Raw genomic sequence first — 20,006 nt, forward strand, 5'->3', positions numbered from 1 at the left:
CAACGGTCTAGCGACAAATATGTCTAGACATTAAATTTGAATAGCTATTGCAATTGACCCTTTCAACGTTGCTCTTGCAACGGACTTTTTGAACATTAGTTTGTCATCTTAGAAGAGTCTAGCTCTTTCTATTAGACTCAACTTATTATCTCATAAAAACAAAAGAAAACTTGTTTTTTTCTTTCAAAAAATCATTTCTTTAGTTTAATAAAAAAAAAACTGTTATTTTCTTTTGAAGAAAACATTTCAATCACAAAGAGGTTTAAAAAAAATCATTACAGTTTGGTCCAATTTTTTTAATGTATACTAGTAACATATACCCATGCATCCGCACGGGTACTGGTTGGCCGTGAATGATTTTTTGTAGTTAGAATTTGACATTATGCATTTGTTAACATTTTAAATTTAGACCACTTAAAAGTTAATTATTATTAACTTTGTCCCATAAATAAAAGTTAGTTTAGTTAAAGACAACTTATCCTGTGCATTTGAGTTAATTCTTAAATTATAGGCTTAAATGCTCTTTTGGTCCCTTAACTATTTATTTGGTATCGATTTGGTCCCTTAACTAAAAAAAAAGATTGTTTTGGTATTTTATCTTTATCTCCGTTACCTGTTTTGGTCCCTTCCGTTAAATAAATTCAAAAAAAGGTTAGGGTTCATGATCTTCATCATCAACAACACACCAACCCAGATTTTGGGACCAAAACGATACCAAATAAATACTTAAGGGACCAAAAGAACATTTAAGTTTTTTTTATCATCTTTTTCATCTTCATCAAAACTCATATTCATCAATTAAATCCAAAAAAAAAAAACAGAATTCATCATCATCTGCAGATTGAATGTTTGAGAAACAGAGTTGCAAAAAAGAGACATATACATAACCTACCCCCAATCCATTCCAATCTGGTTTCTTTGCATTTAAGCCATCAATCCTATAAAATTTGAATTGGTTTGAGGGTCAAATCTACTACAATTCAATCACGAGATTTTCTTTGCATTCATCTTTACACAAATCCCTTCTTCACTATCGCTCTTCAATTTTCTAATCCCTTTTCTTTTTCAAAGTTCATTCTGCCATGGATCTTTTCAAATCATTTTCTATGGGACAAAGTAGATAATATGAAGGATATGGAAGAAAGAAAAAAGGCAGATACGCATGGTGACATAGGTATGGAATTAGGGTTTAATAAATTTGGGGGAAATTGAAATTGAAATTGGGGAAAAGGTTTAGGAATTTGAAGGGTTTGATTTTGAAATTAGGATTGATTTTATGATGAATTTCAATTTCAAGGTTTGATTTTAGCTTTTCTGTTTTTTTTCCTTCTTCTGGGTTTTGTTGATGAATGATGAAGGAAGATGAAGAAGACGATAAAAAAAAAACTTAAATGTTCTTTTGGTCCCTTAAGTATTTATTTGGTATTGTTTTGGTCCCAAAATCTGGGTTGGTGTGTTGTTGATGATGAAGATCATGAACAATAACGTTTTTTTGAATTTATTTAATGGAAGGGACCAAAACAGGTAACGGAGATAAAGATAAAATACCAAAACAATCTTTTTTTTTAATTAAGGGACCAAAGCGATACCAAATACTCCCTCCGTCCCTTAATGTAACCACTCATTTGATTTTGTTTTTGTCCCTAAATGTAACCCCCTTTTCAAATTACTAGATGCATTTATTACTTTTTTCCTAAACATACCCCTAATTAATACTATTAACTTGTCTTGAAATATGAATAGTCAAATTTAATACACATACAAACAAAGGACAATTTGGTAATATTAATACACAAAACAGACACATTAATTACACTGACAACTTTTCTTAAGAAATGTGAAAAATGCAAAGGGGGGTTACATTAAGGGACGGAGGGAGTAAATAGTTAAGGGACCAAAAGAGCATTTAAGCCTAAATTATATTAGTGAGAACTTTTGAATATTAACTATTGTCAATCAAACTTTTTCAAAGTGGTATTTAATTCATTCTTTCACAATTTTGTTACAAACCAAATTTAATTATTGACAAAAAATAAACTCAAATTAATCCATAACAATTATACATCGAGGACAAATTAGCAAATTAGTATGTATCAGGTGCAGACTTATGAAATATATATACTCCTTGCATTAGACGTGTTCTAGTGTCAGATACATATCGTGTTTGACATTGACACTAGGGGTGTCAATGGGGATTTGGAGAGGCGGTTCCCCGCGGGGATTCCCCGTTCGGGGCCCCATTTTTGGGGAATTTTTTCCCCGTGGGGGCGGGGGCGGGGAGAAATATTCCCCCGAAACCACTTCGGGGCGGGGATCGGGGAAGTATCCCCCGCCCCGCGGATTCCCCGATCCCCGTGAAAATACTATAATGTCCTTACATTTTCAAAGAGACTCAATATTTACCTCTGGTTTTTGGGACTTTTCACATTGTTTAATAAAATAAAATAAAAAGAAAAAGTGTAAAAAATATTTAAAGCTTTTGGTTAGTGGAGTTTCATTCATTCACGTTTTCATTCACTCATTCATTCTCTCTCCATCTCAGATCTAAGATCTCTCCATCTCAATTCATTCTCTCTCCATCTCAATTCATTCATTCACGGTTTCATTCATTCATTCCTAAGCTAGACATCCATCTTTACTCTTGCAACTTTCTCATTTTCGATTCCCAAATTTGAAACCCTAACTTCCTTCAAAGTTCCGATTCAATGGCGCCAAGGGATAGAAGAAGCCAACAGAGAAGAAACCCGCTGAGGAGAAGAAGTCCACCGTTGAAACAAGAAGATACCCAAGGAAGAAGCCACCCAAGGAAAGGCGGGGAAGAAGCCAAAGGCAGGGAAGAAGCTACCCAAGGAAGGAGGTTCTGCTGCCCGAGACAAGAAGAAGAAGAAGAAGAAGAAGAAGAAGAAGAAGAAGAAGAAGAAGAAGAAGAAGAAGAAGAAGAAGAAGAAGAAGAAGAAGAGAAACAAGAAGAGCATTGAAACATACAAGATCTACATCTTCAAGGTTCTGAAACAAGTTCACCCAGACATTGAAGCCATTAGATTTTAGATTTTAGATGCTGTTTGCTGGATCTGGTTTTAGGTATTATTAGATGTTTCGATTAGTAGCTTTATTTTCTCTTATTGAAGATGTAATTGAAGTAATGTGATGTTCTGGTTGATTGTACTATAATGATGGAATTGATTGATATGACTTCTAAAATGTACATAGCTTAAATTTGGAAAGAAGAAAAAAAACCGTGGGGCTCCGCGGGGATCCGCGGGGACGGGGATCGGGGAAAATATTCCCCCGTGGCGGGGATCGGGGACGGGGACGAGGAACGGATACACCAGCGGGGCGGGGATCGGGGAAGTATTCCCCCGCCCCCGATCCGCCCCATTGACATCCCTAATTGACACAACAATGACACATATGATTACATTGAATTATGTTATTTTTTCAAATTATTATTAGCGACGACATATCCATGTCGTATCTAGTGTCCATATCCGAATTAGTGCTTCGCAGATGACGACTAATTTGTCGCATATAGGTGTGTTCACGGGTCCGTGTGACCCGTTCAACCAATCGGGTAACATGTTTATTATTTAAAACCAGTGAACCTGCAAACATAATCCGTTAGATTTTTTATAAAAAAATATTTAGCGACCCGTTGACCTAACCCGCTCATTATCGATTTTGATTTTGACGTTGAAGATAATTTCATTTACGAAAGACTGACAATAAATCAAAAGCCAAGACTACATAAATACTAGGTGGAGTCTTTTCAATCCATATACAATCAAGATTATGAAGAGAGTATTGAGCTAAATAATGGACAGTTTGGTTAGCCTCACGACTCACGCCTAACATACATGAAACTTAAACTATGAAAAAAGACATAGTTGAGATATTGTTGATGAGCTTTTAGCGTTTGAACTACATTAGAAGCATGTGATTTCACTATGAGATTCAGAAAATACATGTCTTTTGCAAATTTCAACGCCTTCATTATCTCTCACAACAACACCAACACCCAATTTACCCTCCCCCTATCCAACCTGCTGCATCAACATTTAGCTTATAGCAACCACTAACACGGGATGTCCAATGAACATCAAATATTGATAAATTTGGACTTCCATTTAGCGTCTCCAACAAAGCCGTACTAACATTATTAAAATTAACAATAGATCTTTGTGCCTTTTGAACAGTGGTGGCCACATTAACATCAGTTCCCTCAAAACATTTTTTTATTTCTAGTGCACCAAATTTCATAACACAAGGCCAACAAATTAACTATAATATCCTTATTTGCATCAATAATATTTCTTTTCAATCACTCCCGAAAGGGTTCGTACCTGGAGCTGGAAGCATGAGAATTGAACACCACACCTCAAGAGGAAACAAATCATATCAGTTTTGATCGATGACACTCCATAAAGAGATGTGAAATTGTCTCAATATGTGTTTCACATAAAAAACACACAATGTATCACAATTGATTCCTTTATTTAAAAAGATAATTTTTGATCGGTAGTTTTTCATGTAAAATTCTCCAAGCAAAATGAACATGTCTTGAAATACTTTTTAGTTTCCACAATTTTTTCCACATTTGCTAGTTAATGTCCTGCACTGAGCTTTGAGAGACAAGTACTTCACGACTTGCCTCTAAGAAACGGTACGAGCTCTTACAAAAAAAAATAGCAGACCGTGAAGCACCCCACACAAACTCATCTTGTAATTGAGAAAAATAATTGGCAATTGAAGAATTTATGGAACGTCAAAAGAAAGAAAAATTCTATCGATTAAAGGAGTATTTCAACATTGAATATCGTAAATGAGACCTGAAACAATAATAATATCACAACCCAAATCAATTACATTTGATCAGGTCGGGTAAGAGAGTTTGCCATAAAATATGAGAGTTTTTTTTACCAAACCCAAACCAATTAGATTTGATCGCGGACAAGAGGGTTTGCCAAAAGCCCAAAACTGTCTTCACTCTGTGAAAATTGCTCTCTCCCATACAAACTGACCAAAATACCCTCCACGTAAGTTAACTCATGCTGAGTTATAAACTACATGGGTTAACTCACGCTGGATTTATAACATACATGAGTTAACTCACGCCAGGGTTATAACCTACGTGGGTTAACTCACGTGGGATGTACCAATGTAGCGAACGTGACTCAAGTCACAGTTGAATATAATACCGGCTTGACTTAAGTCACATGGGAGTATTTTCGTCAGTTTGTATCGGAGGGAGCAATTTTTGATGAGAGAAGAGCAATTTCCTCACTCTTTTCCTATAAATAGAACTACGCAAACTATGAAATTTCATAATCCAATTGAAAAAGCGAAGAATTAACTCGTAGTAAACGATTCAGTTGATTCAATCAAGCTTCATCCATGGCGACACCGCCATCAACAATGGCGGAAAACGGTTCATCACCATCCACAACTGACTCTCAAATTCAAAATCCCTCTTCTTCAAACCCTACAATCCCATTTCCTTCACCAATCCCCCAACAGCAACAATCTCATCAGTCACCTGTCCTCAACAACCTCAACCCTAACCCTAATGTTCCCAATTTTCAAATTCAACCTCAGCAGCAATTAACCTCGGTATAAAATTTGTTTTTTTTTGTTTGCATTAAAAATTGTCAGTCTATGAGATAGGGTTTTGGATTTTGTGTTTGGTGTTCTAATTTGCAAGGTTTTAAACAACTGTCGATAAGGATTGCGGTTGTCGTGGTGTGAATTAACCACAACATTGCACAACTCTTAAATAATGATTGTAACGTAAATAACTTAAACTAAAGATAAATTTCGAGTTCTAAACTAGATAAGGAGATAACATTATGTAATTTATGATCAAATATGTACTAAAAATATGATTTTCATCTATCTCAATTGAAAAAACATTTGGATTCTGTGTCTATTGTCATGAATGACATTTTTTGCGGCCGGCATGATTTTTGTTCGGTGAAAAAGGTAACTTAGGCTACCTATACCTTTTTTTCGCAGCCTTTTTCTCTGCAACGGACCGTTTTTTAAAACCTTGCTAATTTGTAAAATTTGCTTCAAGATTTTGTGTTTGGTTGTTATTGTAAATATGATTATGATATTGAATTTGTGTTTGATTATTGTTGTGAATGTGATTATGACATTGGATTTGTGTTTGGTGTAGCCGGGGCAGCAAGTTGGTTTGGTACAATCCTCGCAATTTTCTTTGGCAAATTCTGCAGGACAGTCATTGCAAGGCACACAACAAGTCATTGAGACCATGGGGTCGTCCAATCTAGCCTCTCAACTGATGTCTAATGGAGCTCTTTATGCTCAGCAACTGCAGCTCTCACAGCAGGCTCCGCTTAACAATCAACAGGTATGACCCAATTTGGATTAGTGTGCAGCTTATGCTGTTTGTTTCCCAATTAAAATATGTCTATGCCTCTTAAGTTGTGAAAAAAGTCGTTATAAGTTGTTTATAGGTGTTTGTTGAAACGTCGAATGAGAAAGTTATAAAAGATTCGAAGGTGTTTATAGATGCTATAACCCAAGTTTTGTATGTTTTGATCTTATTTAAGGAATAAAGAAGCAATTATGCTTGCCAATCTTCATAAAATAAAGTTGTCATATTCCTTGGTTTAGATTTTAAATTCTAAATGTAGATGAAGTCAAAGTTTTTATTAAGGTTCCATTTCTTTCTAAGAAATAGCGGTGATTTGATGAGTAGAATGCTTATCCTATTTTTGTCATGCATCTTCATTTTGTCTTATAATTTTGGGGATGGGAATTGTGGGATTTAACTGCAACCAATACACTTTCATCGTCTTTATAACACAGTCACCACCCACACCGTGAAACATTTTGGGTTATGCTATATGACATTATCTGTCAATTATACTTCTTGGTAAACGCCCATGCTAACTTTCATGCATTGAATAATTTGAAAGTATCCTCACCTCTCTCTCGTGCTGCAACTCCTTTCAAAAATGGATTTTTATAATGATTTTGGGCAAAAATCCATAGTGAATCTGAAGTGCTAAACTTAATAATGAAGTGTTCAAAATTTGTTGGTGGTTGATGTTATTGGAATTGCAAGTTATAGAAAAAGGAATAGTTTCAGGAGTTTTATTTTTTTAAGTCGCTCACTATCACTAAAAGGTTCTTTTACTTTAAAACGGATTTCATATATTTATCTTTTAAAAATAAGAGGGTGGAAGTTGAATTTATTTAAGCCGCTGTCAAGGTAGGAGGGTATATAGTTTATGCAAAAATTTACAAAGAAATTCATATTCATATAAATGAAGTTTATTATGTGATATAATTTGATGATTTGTCGAAGTTTCCATATTTGATGATTTGCTGAAGTTTCCTTATTCTTGTAAATATGTATACTATTTTCTGAAATGAATTGAATCATCCCTTGCTTTTATTTATTCCCAGTTGTCTGGGTTGTCTCAGAATGGACAGCTTCAGGGACGTGAAAATCGGTTGCTTATGATACAGAATCGGTTGCTTATGCAAAATCAGAGGCAGCAACAGCTGGCTTCATCTACTCAACTTCAACAAAACTCTCTGACCCTGAACCAACAGCAATTGCCCTAATTGATGCAGCGGAGATCCATGGGGCAACCTCAGCTTCAGCAGCAGCTACAACATCAACTTATACAGCAGCAGCATCAACAACAACATCTTCTACAGCAGCAGAAACAGCTACAACGGCAATATCAGAGGCTGCAACAACCGCTAGCTTCATCTGCTCAACTGCAGCAAAACTCTTTGACCCTGAACCAAGATCAATTGCCCCAGTTGATGCAGCGGAAATCCATGGGGAAACGTCAGCTCCAGCAGCAGCTACAACAACTTCGAAAGCAGCGGCAGCAACAACAAGTTCAACTTCTACAGCAGCAGCATCGAGTTCAACTTCTACAGCAGCAGCTGCAGTCTCTGGGGATGCCAGGATCGTAACCAGATGCTACTGCATTTAGCATGACCACACCTGGCGGAAGTTCAAGTCAAGGTACCAAAACAAATACCATGTCTGGACAAACTGAAATCATTTCTATTGTGCGTGAATTGAAAGAAACAAGAAAGGAAGTCAAGGCTATTATCAAGATCCTGTCGGGGTTTTTCAAAGTCATGTCCATTGTTATGGCTTTGTTCATTTCTTAACTCTTTGTGTTATGATTCATCATTTTATGGTCCTTGTGTTAGGATTCATCATTTTAGGAAGTTGATCTTTAATTACTTTTATGGTCCTTGTATTTTGTCTCCTATTTGTGTAATTCTCAACATTAAACATGCTTATGCTTTAGTAAATTGCATCTGACATTCGTTGTTTGATAAAAGCAAACACAAAAATGTGTCATAAAACTATCTACTCATATCATGCGTGTGTCACAAAGTTCTTCACTCATGTTGGTGATTTCACAAGTCCTGAATTGTATAGTATCACCTACTAACTAGTATTGAGTCCACTCTGTTTGCCATAATTTTATCAGCAAATACTTAATTTAATCTGATTACCGAATACCCCTGATAAGCTTATAGCAATATAATTTGCATTACGCACAAAAAAGCTCTTCTGAATGAACAAGTACTTAATCTCTATTATACTTAACCGAGACACGTCTTACTCTCTAGAATACTTCACAGGAAAATAGGTCTTGCTATGCAATGTTCAACCTGAAGCAATTCCACTTTAAAAATAGTGTTAAAATGAGATCCAATAATAAATAACTCAACAACTATTAAATGGTAGAAATCAAGGATTTTTTTCTTGCTGTTTATTATCACATGCTTGTATGGTTATAGGACTTGGGCAGTGGTTGTAACATTAGACTAGAGAAAAAAAAAGATCTGTCATTGACAACTTATTTCTGAGAAATAATGTATTCTTCTTTGAAAACTATAAAAATATATTTTTTAAAAGAAGAATCTCAAAATAAGCTAATACAAACACAATGCAATGATCAGTTTATGTGACTTGTGTTGGAAATCTCATGATTAGAAAATTATTCCAGCTTTTGTAATACTTTTGTACTGCGAATCATCATGTCAAAGGTTATAATTCAGATACATAGCCCTGCATTGGGGACAACTAAGATTGAGAAAAGATTTCAAGGGAAAAAAGTACTAGTTGTTCTTGATGATGTGACCACAGTGGAACAGTTAAAAGCGTTATGTGGAAATCCAAGATTATTTGGTCCGGGAAGTGTTTTTATAGTTACAACTAGAGATGCGCGCCTGCTCAATCTAGTTAAAGTTGACTATGTCTGTACAACGAAGGAAATGGAAGAAAAAGACCCCCTTGAGCTTTTCAGTTGGCATGCTTTTCGACAACCTAATCCGATAAAAGACTTCAGTGAACTTTCAAGGACCGTAGTTGCCTATTGTGGAGGATTGCCACTGGCTCTTGAAGTCATCGGTTTAAAGGATTCTGCATATCTTTATATATATATGATCAGGAAGCAAGATTTGTTAGAACTGGAATTAGGGTTAGTTTGATTCAATCTATATATATATATATATATATATATATAGAGAGAGAGAGAGAGAGAGAGAGAGAGAGAGAGAGAATTTGAAATCCTCTAGGACTCTGCATATCTTTTCATGTTTGGTCCTTACTTATACAGGAGGACAAAACAAGAATGGGAAAGTGTACTCTTGAAATTAGAGAGAATTCCCAATGATCAAGTGCAAGAGAAACTGAGAATAAGCTATGACGGTTTAAAGGATGATATGGCAAAGGATATATTTCTTGATATATGTTGTTTCTTTATCGGCAAGGATAGAGCCTATGTTACTGAGATACTAAATGAAGCCAAGATTGCTTGATGATGAAGATCAAAGAATGGATTATGCAGAGAATTCTGTGTATTTCTAAAATTTAATTCTTTCAATCAAATGCAAAAAGTGATTTACAATTGAATTGATAAATGAATATATAGAGTTACTAACCAACAAACTTAACTAAAAGTTCGTGAACCGTTAACATGTGAAGACATGGCAAAAATTCGTCCCATCCAAAAATAAAATTATTTATGGTTTAGTTCAATTTTGAATAACTAATTAAGAAAAATCAATCCGGTCCAACTTATTGCGGCTTAATTTGGATCAGTTTTTGAATACCCAAATTGTAAATCGTAAACTTTTTTATTAACGATAATATTAAACAAAACATTGGTAAATAATAGGATTGATGAAAAATATAACATATGATTTATTAAAAATTAATATTACATAAGAACAATGATAGATTGTTTTTTTTAAACATATGAAATACTAAAAAAATATTAAATTAAACTATGTAGTCGTATTAATAAAATTCAAAGACCAAAGAGTAATATATCTATGTAATATATTATACTAATAGAAAATAAAATAACTACTACAATATATGTGTGCCATTCTGTTTTAAAAAATCAATCCAAAATTCGTTCCAATTTGAGCAGTTTGGTTTTATGTGATTTTTCAGTTATTTTAGATCAGTTTGAATTTAATAACCCCTAATCTTTTAGTTGAATATGATATTCATATATTTGGACGAAGATTTCTGGGTTTACTATAAAAAAATTCTCTCTTTTTTATTATAAATAATTCATGTCTACGAGTACAAGTATTTAAAAAATTGCCCACATCATAGTTATCAATCAAAATCAATGGGGTTGACTTTTGCAAAGCGAACTAAAGTTTGGGAGTCAAACTTGTGATTTTAATAACCATGCCAAAGTTGTCTCCCCTTAGCAAATTGCATTTTCTTCTGTGCAGGGGCAAATGCTTGTTTATACAAGGGATACAATGGCTACCCAAAAATAAAATAAAATTATTGAATGAGTTGGTATATTTTAATATTTACCTATCCCTAATAATATATAGTTGGCTTTTCGTTTGATTTTAATTACTTTTCGGTTGAACTTTGGATTACTTGCTCCCGTCTTTTTAAGATTTTGCATATAGGTATAGTATATATCCAGATCTCTTGGTAGCCTTAGTATTGACCTACCGTTGTTTTTTTCGGTCGATGCTCCCCCGACCTCGTGATACTTTTACAACAATTCTGTTAATTACCATTTGTATTTGTTTTCTTGTTTTGGTAGCTACTGTCTGCTGAGTGCTCCTTGCACCAAATTAGTTCTAGAGAAATGTTATTCAATATACTTCTTTTCTTTACATCTAAAAATATCTTAACTTGTAAGCCAAGGTAAGGGTGATGAGATGCTCATATAGTCGAATGAGGGATCAAAAAGCTACGTCCCTATGAGTAAGCATACACAAGCCAAAGTTCGAACATCGGCCCACTTATTTATTTTAAAAACGAAATACAAATCGTTAGACTATTTGACAAAAAATAAATAAATAAGCATGTCGACTATCACGGATCCAATCATGTCAAATGCGAGACAAGAGTAGCGAGACGCCCCTGGTGTCTTCCATTGCTCCTTTATGAATGTTGATATTTATTTATGAGAATGGCATGGATAGACAAAAACCCAGTTGTCTCCTTTTGTGTGAGTTTTTCATGTACTTTGTTCTCCTCTTCTTTGAGTTGTGCATTAGTGGCAATGTGAGTTTTTTCGGGTTTGGGTTACGAGAAATGTAACACCCATTAAAAAATGTATATATGTGTGTGTGCACGCGCGCGTGCGCGTATTGCTTAATATTTTGGCTACGTCATTGATCCCACAAATCAACTTCTATGACTATATTTTACATTTTATTTATGCACAACTAAAAATTATGTGATAAAATCTAATCTAATATAATGGGCTGATATCTTACCTTTTTTTATTGATTTCTAACAAGTTGATGCTTGGCTAGTAATAAAAAAGGAATTGCAAATAGGTTGTTTCTTCCTCTAAAGAAACCAATGAAAATTCGCATTAGTCAGCCACGTTAGTCTCACACCAAAACCAAGTTTCATAAAAAAAAATTACTTCTCATAAAAAAAGTTGCCCAGTTTATACTTTTGGTGCGAACAAGATGTCTTTATTCGAAACTACAGTGATAAATTCATTGAGTCAGATAGGACCACAAAAACTATAAAACTCTTTGTCAACATATTTAACAAAATTGTAATTTCAGAGACAAATTCAAATTCAAAACTTGTAGTTAAACTATAATAGAACTTTACCGTCTCATCCAAGTTGACTATCATAAATTCATCAATCATTGCCTCAACAAAGAGTATATTATGTGCCAACTCTGAGCAGAGAGATAATCAAGTTGGGATTAGAGGTAGAAATGAAAGAACAAAAAAAAAAACATAATTTGAAATGCTAAAATGAAAAAACAACAAATTAGTAATTTTTTAACTTTGAAATGTAAAACACCAATTTCCAAACATTGATTCAATCCTCGTCGTAGGTTTCTTGCTATTATGAAGAGTCCAAGGCCGAATGTCCTTCCTCACAGAGATTTTGGAGACCACCATGACTACAGTAGCCTCCATCAAGTGCCACTATGGGTGCAGGTTCTCCGGATTGTTCTTGGTGTACTTTTTGGAGTGGTGGTAGTTGCACTCGTCGTCTATTGGGTGATATACCCACCTTTCATTCAGTGGTGGCACCTGAGCCTACCATCGAGATGCAGCCCGTGCCGCCAGCTTGATTATTAGGTAATGATAGTTTTTTTTTCTTCTCATTATTCTTAGCTTACTTTTCCTCTTTTATCAAGAAAGATTGCTTCTCACTTTAATCTTTTTTTTTTTAATTTACAGGATGGTCAACTGCTCATGATGGGTTATGTTTTTTTTTTTGTTGATAAATGTTTGTATTATTAAAATATATAAAAGATACATAGACTTTTACATTTGGATTCTCTCATTAGGGTTCTTGAATATTATTTGGCCAAAAACATTTTTAAATAATATGTGAAGATCAATAATAAATGTCGTCATTCTTCAAAAAAATAAATTTCTACATGACTTGCTTTTAATTACACGATTGATTTTTATTGGACTAAAAGTTGCCAGGTATTATATTCTTCACTAAGTGAAATTAAATGATGGAAAATGCTTAATATCACGACACATATTCCACGAAATGGTCACGACTGGCAATAGAGGCAGGTTTTTTTACTTTAATTGCAGCGTTTTGGTTTAGTGTGTCAAAACGGTTTATTACTCCATGACTTTTACAATATATGTACCCATCATGTAATTTTTTTTCCTTAAAAAAAAATGTAATTTTTTTTTTAGGAGCTCCAATTATAAGATATGGGTACATCCAATTATTCAATGTAATGTTATGATATTTTATAAGAATCCTAAAGAATATCTTTTATTATTTTTTTACAAATAAATATATTTTAAGATATTTTAGGAGCTTATCTAAAAATGTGACATCATATAATGATTTGAAAGCATGCATGTGTAAAACTTTTTTGGGGTAAATATGTTTTTAGTCTCTATAAAATTTTAGTGGTAATTTTAGACCTTTATTTTGGTTCCCTGTCAACCGCTTCAACATGCGCAATTAAAGATAATGTGATGTCTGACATGACTCAAGCGCGTGTGTCTGATTTATTTGGTGCAATCAAAGGTAATGTGATGCTTTATTTAACTGTTGCTAATGCATGATATTACAACGAACTTCCATCGTAATATGTATGCTTACTGCTATAGTTTTTGTTTTCAGCTCTTTTGAAGTTCACAAGTCTCTTTAGTTTTGTTGAAATGTGTTTCATAGACTCACTCTATAAGGTGATTATATCGAGCTTTTCATAGCTTAAATTTGTAGTGTATCGAAGAAAACATTATTCAGCTCTTCTATTTGATTCATGTTAGCTCGGTTGGCTAGATATTTGATAGCATCAATAGTTTCTTCAACATCCATGTAGATCATACCAAGAGATTGTGACAAAATTATGGTAACATTGTGTAAGGATATATCATGGTTTTATTCTCCCCACGATTATTTATTTTCTCATATATATATACACACACACACTTTTGTTTAATTGCTTCATTTTGTATTTGAAGCTTGTCTCTTTTAATTTTTGCATGATAAACATATATATCTAATCTTACATTGTTAAGATATATATTTGTTACAAGTTTAGTTTTCACATGAAACTTAATGTAATTTTTACACGTCTTGGTTTCTGTATCAAAAACATATTCTGTTATTTTTTTCATCAAAGATGTTGAGAAGGTCTTTCTTCAATCACCAAGCATGTACTATTTGTTCCAAAAACTATTAGAAGATACTTTCAGGTTCAGTGTTGGTTCTCGGTTCCCAGATTTATGATTTAGAATATAATTGTAAAAAAGTTGATGAAAAGCTTGCCATGTTATTCCCTTGCAATGTTGAGATCAACCCGCTTCAAGATAAAACTCATCTCGAAATCTGGAAATCCCAACTTAAAGAGGCCATGAAAAAGACAGTTGAAAGATAGTACAAACCATATTGCTGAAGTGCTTGCATCAAATGTCATTCTGTGTTATGATTTGAATTCAAACATCTATAATGACATTATGCTCACATCAAAGAGATTGCGGCATCTGCGGTTTTTTATCAATTGATGGATAAAAAACATCTAGAGTACCAAAATGAAAAATTAGTTATGTCGGCAAAGAGGTAAAGATCTTGACAATGGTTGTTTAAGCAAATCTTTAAGAGATTTTTTTTTCTGTTTACTAACATTGGACATGTGCAGTTTGTGGTTTATAGTGCTAAATTTTTAGTAATATTTCTCTTCCATGAAAGTTAGGGTTTCTAATTACATAGATATTCCAATTGAAAAATGATACTTGTCTACCAAAAAGAATAAAAAAAAATGTAACACCCATTAATATATGGGTCTTGTTAACCAGTGCCCCCGGGGCACTGGTTAAGGAATGCAAAAATAGAATTTTCTGTCTTGGAACTATAAACTGTCACTTTTGATCAAGTAATAAGTACATTACTTTTTAACAAAAACTTCCTTCTTTTGGTGCTTAACCAATGCCCCGGGGGCACTGGTTAACATTCTCCTTAATATATATATATATATATATATATATATATATATGTGTGTGTGTGTGTGTGTGTGTGTGGGGCGCGCGCACGCCACGTGCGTGTATTACTTAATATTTCATAAATTTATCCTCCTTCCATCCTAAATTATAAAAACAATTATTTTGTCTTAAAATTATAAACAAGAAAAGAATTTTTTTACTCTATTTAATAATATTGTTTAAATAAAACATCTTTCTCAATTGTTTTTTTACTTATTATGATAAAATTAAATGCTAATTACTCGTGAGGAAGAGTGTATAAGTGCCCGTTTGATGCACATGATATGATATAGATAGGATATGATAAAGAAATGGTTAAGGATATGATATGATAATGACATGATAGAACTTATCATATCATGTGTTTGGTGCACCCATAATGTCGACATGATATTATACATATAAACATTAAAAAAGTTCATGACATATGTGTTGGCTGTTATAAACTATTTGGCAAACATATGCTTCCTTCACATGTATGAATCAATGATTCGGGATTCACAATCAAAAAGTTTATGAGTGCTTACTTTATTGATGAGTTTGTTCTGACACATCGATTAGAAAAACAATGAAACGATGGTACAGTGGGAAACCAACAAATAGGAAGATATCGATTGGAAAACAAATAAATTGCGTTGATTGAAAACAAAACAAACAACATCGATTAACAAATAAAAAATTAGGAAAACAAATTGAAATTGACAGAAATCGTCGATTAGGGTTGCAGAGAAGTATAAGAGCCCGTTTGGTGCACATGATGTGATATAGACAGGATATAATAAGGAAATGGTTAAAGATAGAATATGATAATGACATGATAGAACTTATCCTATCATATGTTTGGTGCACCCATAATGTCGACATGATATTATACATATAAGCATTAAAAAAATTCATGGCACGTGTTGGCTGTTATAAACTATTTGGCAAACATATGCTTTCTTCACGTGTATGAATCAATGATTCGAGATTCACAATCAAAAAGTTTAGGAGTGGTTACTTTATTGCTAAGTTTGTTCCGACACATCGATATTATTTTTAGTATAATTTAATTCATAGATTCTCTCATATTTTAGCCACACCAAAATACAATGTTCGGGTCCACCAGTAATGTAAAGACACTTTTAAAGTTAACCAAAAATCAACATTTATATTAGTGCATTAGAATTTTGAATTCACTACCAAAAAAAAGAATTTTGAATTAGTTTTAGTTTTTTTTATAAATAAAAGAAAATGAAGGGGGATATTTTAACTCCAAGAGTAAGTTTGTTTACTTACTCAAAATCTTAGCCTTTAATCCTATTAAAGAATAAAAGATATTTAAGTTTTTTTTAAAGATATTTTAAAGCGACTGAAATAAACGGAGCTAACATAAGGGAATATTCAAACAAAATCATTTTTTGAAAAAATTATTGTCTAGAGTTATATATAATATATTATATTAAAATGTTATGTGAGAATTAAAAAAATTGAAACTTAACCTTATCATTTTTTAGTAAAAAAATAAATCAAGCAATCTTATATTCTTATGTATCAAATTTAGAAAATTATGAAACCAATGATTTTTTAATTTGAAAAAAATCAAACAAGGACAAAATGTATTTTAAAAAACCCTTCATCCATTTTATTTTACTTTACCTTTAAAAAAAAAAAATCAGAGAGAGGTATTCTCTTTTGGATATGAGTCAAATTGTCTTATTTGAGTGTCTCCAAATTTGTTACCATTTTGGTGATGCTGCCAGTGCCAACCAACTACCCATTACACTATAGTACTATTTCACATATTTTGAGTGTCTTATTTGAGTGTTTCCAATTTGTTACCATTATGATATTCCTCTGTGAATAAGTATTCCTCTGCTGCAGGCGCAGGCACCAGGCCGAATTCATTTTCTCTCCCTGCAACCGTACTATCTACATCATGTTAATATTACCAAATTAAAATCATTTGGACACACAAATCAAAAAATGGTAACTTTGTGCTGATGAATAAAATTAGATGATTTTTTTTTTTTAGGTGTAGAACAAGGTTTTCTTCTTTCCATGTGCCACAACAACGTGATTGTTTAAATAAGGGGAATTAGTCACTTTAGTCCCTGAATGGGGAACGATTCGTCAATTTAGTCTCTGAATGCAGATAAATTGCAAAATAGTCCCTGAATGTAGACTTTGTTAGTCAATTTAGTCCCTGAATGCAGACTCCGTTAGTCAATTTAGTCCCTGAATGTAGACTTCGTTAGTCACTTTAGTCCCTGAAATTGACCATGCAGGGACTGTTTTGCATATTATCTGCATTCAGGGACTAAATTGACGAATCGTTCCCCATTCAGGGACTAAAGTGACTAATTCCCCAGAAAATAATGAGTAAGAATGATAAAATTACTTTAAAAGACATATATGACAATTGATTAAAGAGAAAGGGTATTTAAGTCCAAAGCAAAAAGGTGTATGATGCTAATGCACACCTTCTAAAATTCAAGTGGGTGTGGATTAGCATTACCCATCATTTAATTATTTCAAAAAATACAATACATTATTTAGTTCTTTTAAACAAAAAAAAAGTTCTTTTTTCTTTTACTATTTTTAATGATAAAATATAATGGTTTCCTTCAAATTGCAAATGATTAATTTTAAATTTTGTAAAATTGATATCAAAACCAATAGTGATCGAGTTTGGTTAGTATGGTTAACATGAAAAACAAAACCAAATCAATTTAATTGCTATGATGTGGATATTAAGGTTTCGTCGGATCATTGATTCAATTTTTTCACCCATGCATATATAGTTGCATCATACACAATGCTAACACTTCACATTATTGACTTATTGTATTTGTTCGGTAAATATTGATGAAGGTACATACTTCTTCCCATTTATTTAAGTTAGGATTGAGTCAAGATACTCTTCATTTACAATTGTCTCCATTTCCTTTATTTGGAGAGATATAAACACAAAATATCTTAGAAAAATTATAAAGTAATTAATGATTGTGGGACCATTTAATTAAAACTAGTCGCCGTCCCGTGCTATCGCACGGGTAAATGATGAGATTCAGGTAGAGGCAACATATGGACTTTGTTTTAAATGAAATACTCCCTCCAGTCACTATTATAAGCAAAAATTGACTTTTTAGGTTCATTCAGTAAATGATGTATGTGGTCTATATATAGACTACATACATCATTTATTGAATGAATCTAAAAGGTGAACTTTTGCTTATAATATTGACCGGAGGGAGGGAGTACATTCAATAAAAACAGCATTAAATATATATCAATTTCATTGCAACATAAGAGCATAAAGAATTTAAAACTTTAACCGTTTCAATTTCTACAATAGCATGTGATTACTAATCGGTGTAATACTAATTATTAAAATGTATTTCAACGGCTAACTGTACTATAAGTGGCTTTAGAATATGCTCATGAACTATACCAGACATTTAATAACAAAATATGTAATTACTCAGACTCATGTCCGGCTCTTAATTTTCACTTAAATGTCAATGAACCATTGGGTTAAACATAAACTGTTATGAATTCGGTTTGATTACAGCTAGAGGTTTAAAAAAGAAAATAGACATTGGTGATTAAATCTTTCATTGAAGTTTCCATGGGCATTCCAAACTTTACTCCTAAAAATGTGAATGTGCACTCCATAACATTGTAGCAGCTCAAATCGAAGATATCACTAATATACCTTGAATGGTTGACCTTAAATTTTTCAAGGACTAACAATTTCATGGCCACCAGAATACCTTGAATGAATGCAAAAAATTAGAAAAAGAAATACATGCCAAAATCATAAAACAAAAATTGCAAGCGAAAGAAAATTAGTGGTGTCACTTATAGTAACCAAATTCACCAAGTTAAAGTTGTGACACTTTCATGTGAAAGAATACATATACAACCAACATCTAGAAATTGCTGGAATGAGAGGATCGATGTAGTGATTTTTCTTGGAGGAAGTGAAGAAATCATGTGCAGAGAATTGTTACTGATGGATATTCTACAGTCACACAACTTGGTGTATTGCAAATACAAAATGAGATATTATAGAGTTTCATATCTATCTCTAAATCAAACTAAAGAAATCTAAATAAATTACTTCCAAAATCATAGACTTTGTTCTATAAATCAAAATCAATACCAAAGACGACTTTTACAACCTGTCTAAATAAATAAGTTTTAAATTTATAAGCAAGTTAAGAAATTAAAGGTAAAACAATGCTTCATAGTAGTTTGGTGAGGGATTGAATCATATTTTTGAACAGGAAAAATGTAAAACAAAAAACCAAACATACCATATTTAGTGCATAAATTGTAGTAGATATTCACATTGATCAAAATATAAGCAATTATGATACTGCTATATGTGCTTTTCTATCCATCCATTCACATTGGCCAGCCGTAATTTAGACAGCGATACATGAAGTCTGAACTGTTGTTTCACTCAAAATGGTGATTTCACCTAAATTGCGGCAACATAAGCATACATACTCATTGCCAAAAAAAAAAAACCACAAACCGAATGATAACAGATTGCGCATAAGGTGTTGAAGTCTCTCTACTGTGTTGACACTATGGAAAGAAACTTGCAATTGAGCATTAGAAATTAAAACAAAACACTCAAGTATAGTAATCTTAAAACAGTTAAATGCTAATTAAATTGATTCAGAACTTTCCGTGCTCGAAAGCTATGTTCAACACAGTGATTAACACAAACAAAAGACGATAGTTCATAATGCCATACAGGAAAACACCATAAAGCTAAATACAAAACGCAACTCAAAAGTTCAACATAACGATTAAAAATCAGAACAAAACGAAAAGGCGACGGACTTAGACACCAATGATGTGATCTTAGACATAAGGCTGATTCAAATTTTAAAAATAAAACTGATAAAACTAAGAAGCAAACATTGCTTACAGTTGGTAATATCACAAAGTGGCGTTCTGTTACTTCCTTCAGCAGTATCTTCATGTAAACTAATGCACTCATTGCTTGATAATGGCCTACACA

General features: G+C 33.0%; 2 protein-coding genes across 3 annotated transcripts; both read left to right on the forward strand.

Annotated features, from left to right (window-relative positions):
* The first annotated feature begins 5,224 nt into the window (after window positions 1–5,224).
* On the forward strand, window positions 5,225–8,349 carry LOC146897198 (transcription initiation factor TFIID subunit 12b-like). Of its 2 annotated transcripts, none has more exons than XM_085732645.1 (3): window positions 5,225–5,607; window positions 6,173–6,367; window positions 7,450–8,349. In XM_085732645.1, the coding sequence occupies exons 1-3, from the start codon at window positions 5,392–5,394 to the stop codon at window positions 7,591–7,593; spliced, it is 555 nt and encodes a 184-aa protein (XP_085588771.1). In that variant the 5' UTR covers window positions 5,225–5,391; the 3' UTR covers window positions 7,594–8,349. The 2 variants fall into 2 exon arrangements, with proteins under 2 accessions (XP_085588771.1, XP_085588770.1); XM_085732644.1 differs by having other exon boundaries at window positions 5,247–5,607; window positions 7,432–8,349.
* Window positions 8,350–9,042: 693 nt separating this feature from the next.
* LOC146897199 (disease resistance protein RUN1-like) lies at window positions 9,043–9,825 on the forward strand. The gene is made up of 2 exons (XM_085736393.1): window positions 9,043–9,485; window positions 9,624–9,825. The coding sequence occupies exons 1-2, from the start codon at window positions 9,043–9,045 to the stop codon at window positions 9,823–9,825; spliced, it is 645 nt and encodes a 214-aa protein (XP_085592519.1).
* Window positions 9,826–20,006: the final 10,181 nt, after the last annotated feature.

Source organism: Medicago sativa, chromosome 8 (genome assembly GCF_051527215.1).
Source record: "Medicago sativa cultivar Bolivia chromosome 8, Bolivia_mono, whole genome shotgun sequence".
In the NCBI taxonomy this organism is placed as follows: domain Eukaryota; kingdom Viridiplantae; phylum Streptophyta; class Magnoliopsida; order Fabales; family Fabaceae; genus Medicago; species Medicago sativa.

What these genes read in the sequence shown, in the direction of transcription:
- LOC146897198 (XM_085732644.1), top strand. Translation starts at nt 5,392, where the DNA reads ATGGCGACACCGCCATCAACAATGGCGGAAAACGGTTCATCACCATCC. An exon ending in CTCAGCAGCAATTAACCTCG is followed by an intron (nt 5,608 to 6,172) that starts GTATAAAATTTG and finishes TGTTTGGTGTAG; the next exon opens with CCGGGGCAGCAAGTTGGTTT. An exon ending in CTCCGCTTAACAATCAACAG is followed by an intron (nt 6,368 to 7,431) that starts GTATGACCCAAT and finishes ATTTATTCCCAG; the next exon opens with TTGTCTGGGTTGTCTCAGAA.
- LOC146897199 (XM_085736393.1), top strand. Translation starts at nt 9,043, where the DNA reads ATGTCAAAGGTTATAATTCAGATACATAGCCCTGCATTGGGGACAACT. An exon ending in TTGTTAGAACTGGAATTAGG is followed by an intron (nt 9,486 to 9,623) that starts GTTAGTTTGATT and finishes TTACTTATACAG; the next exon opens with GAGGACAAAACAAGAATGGG.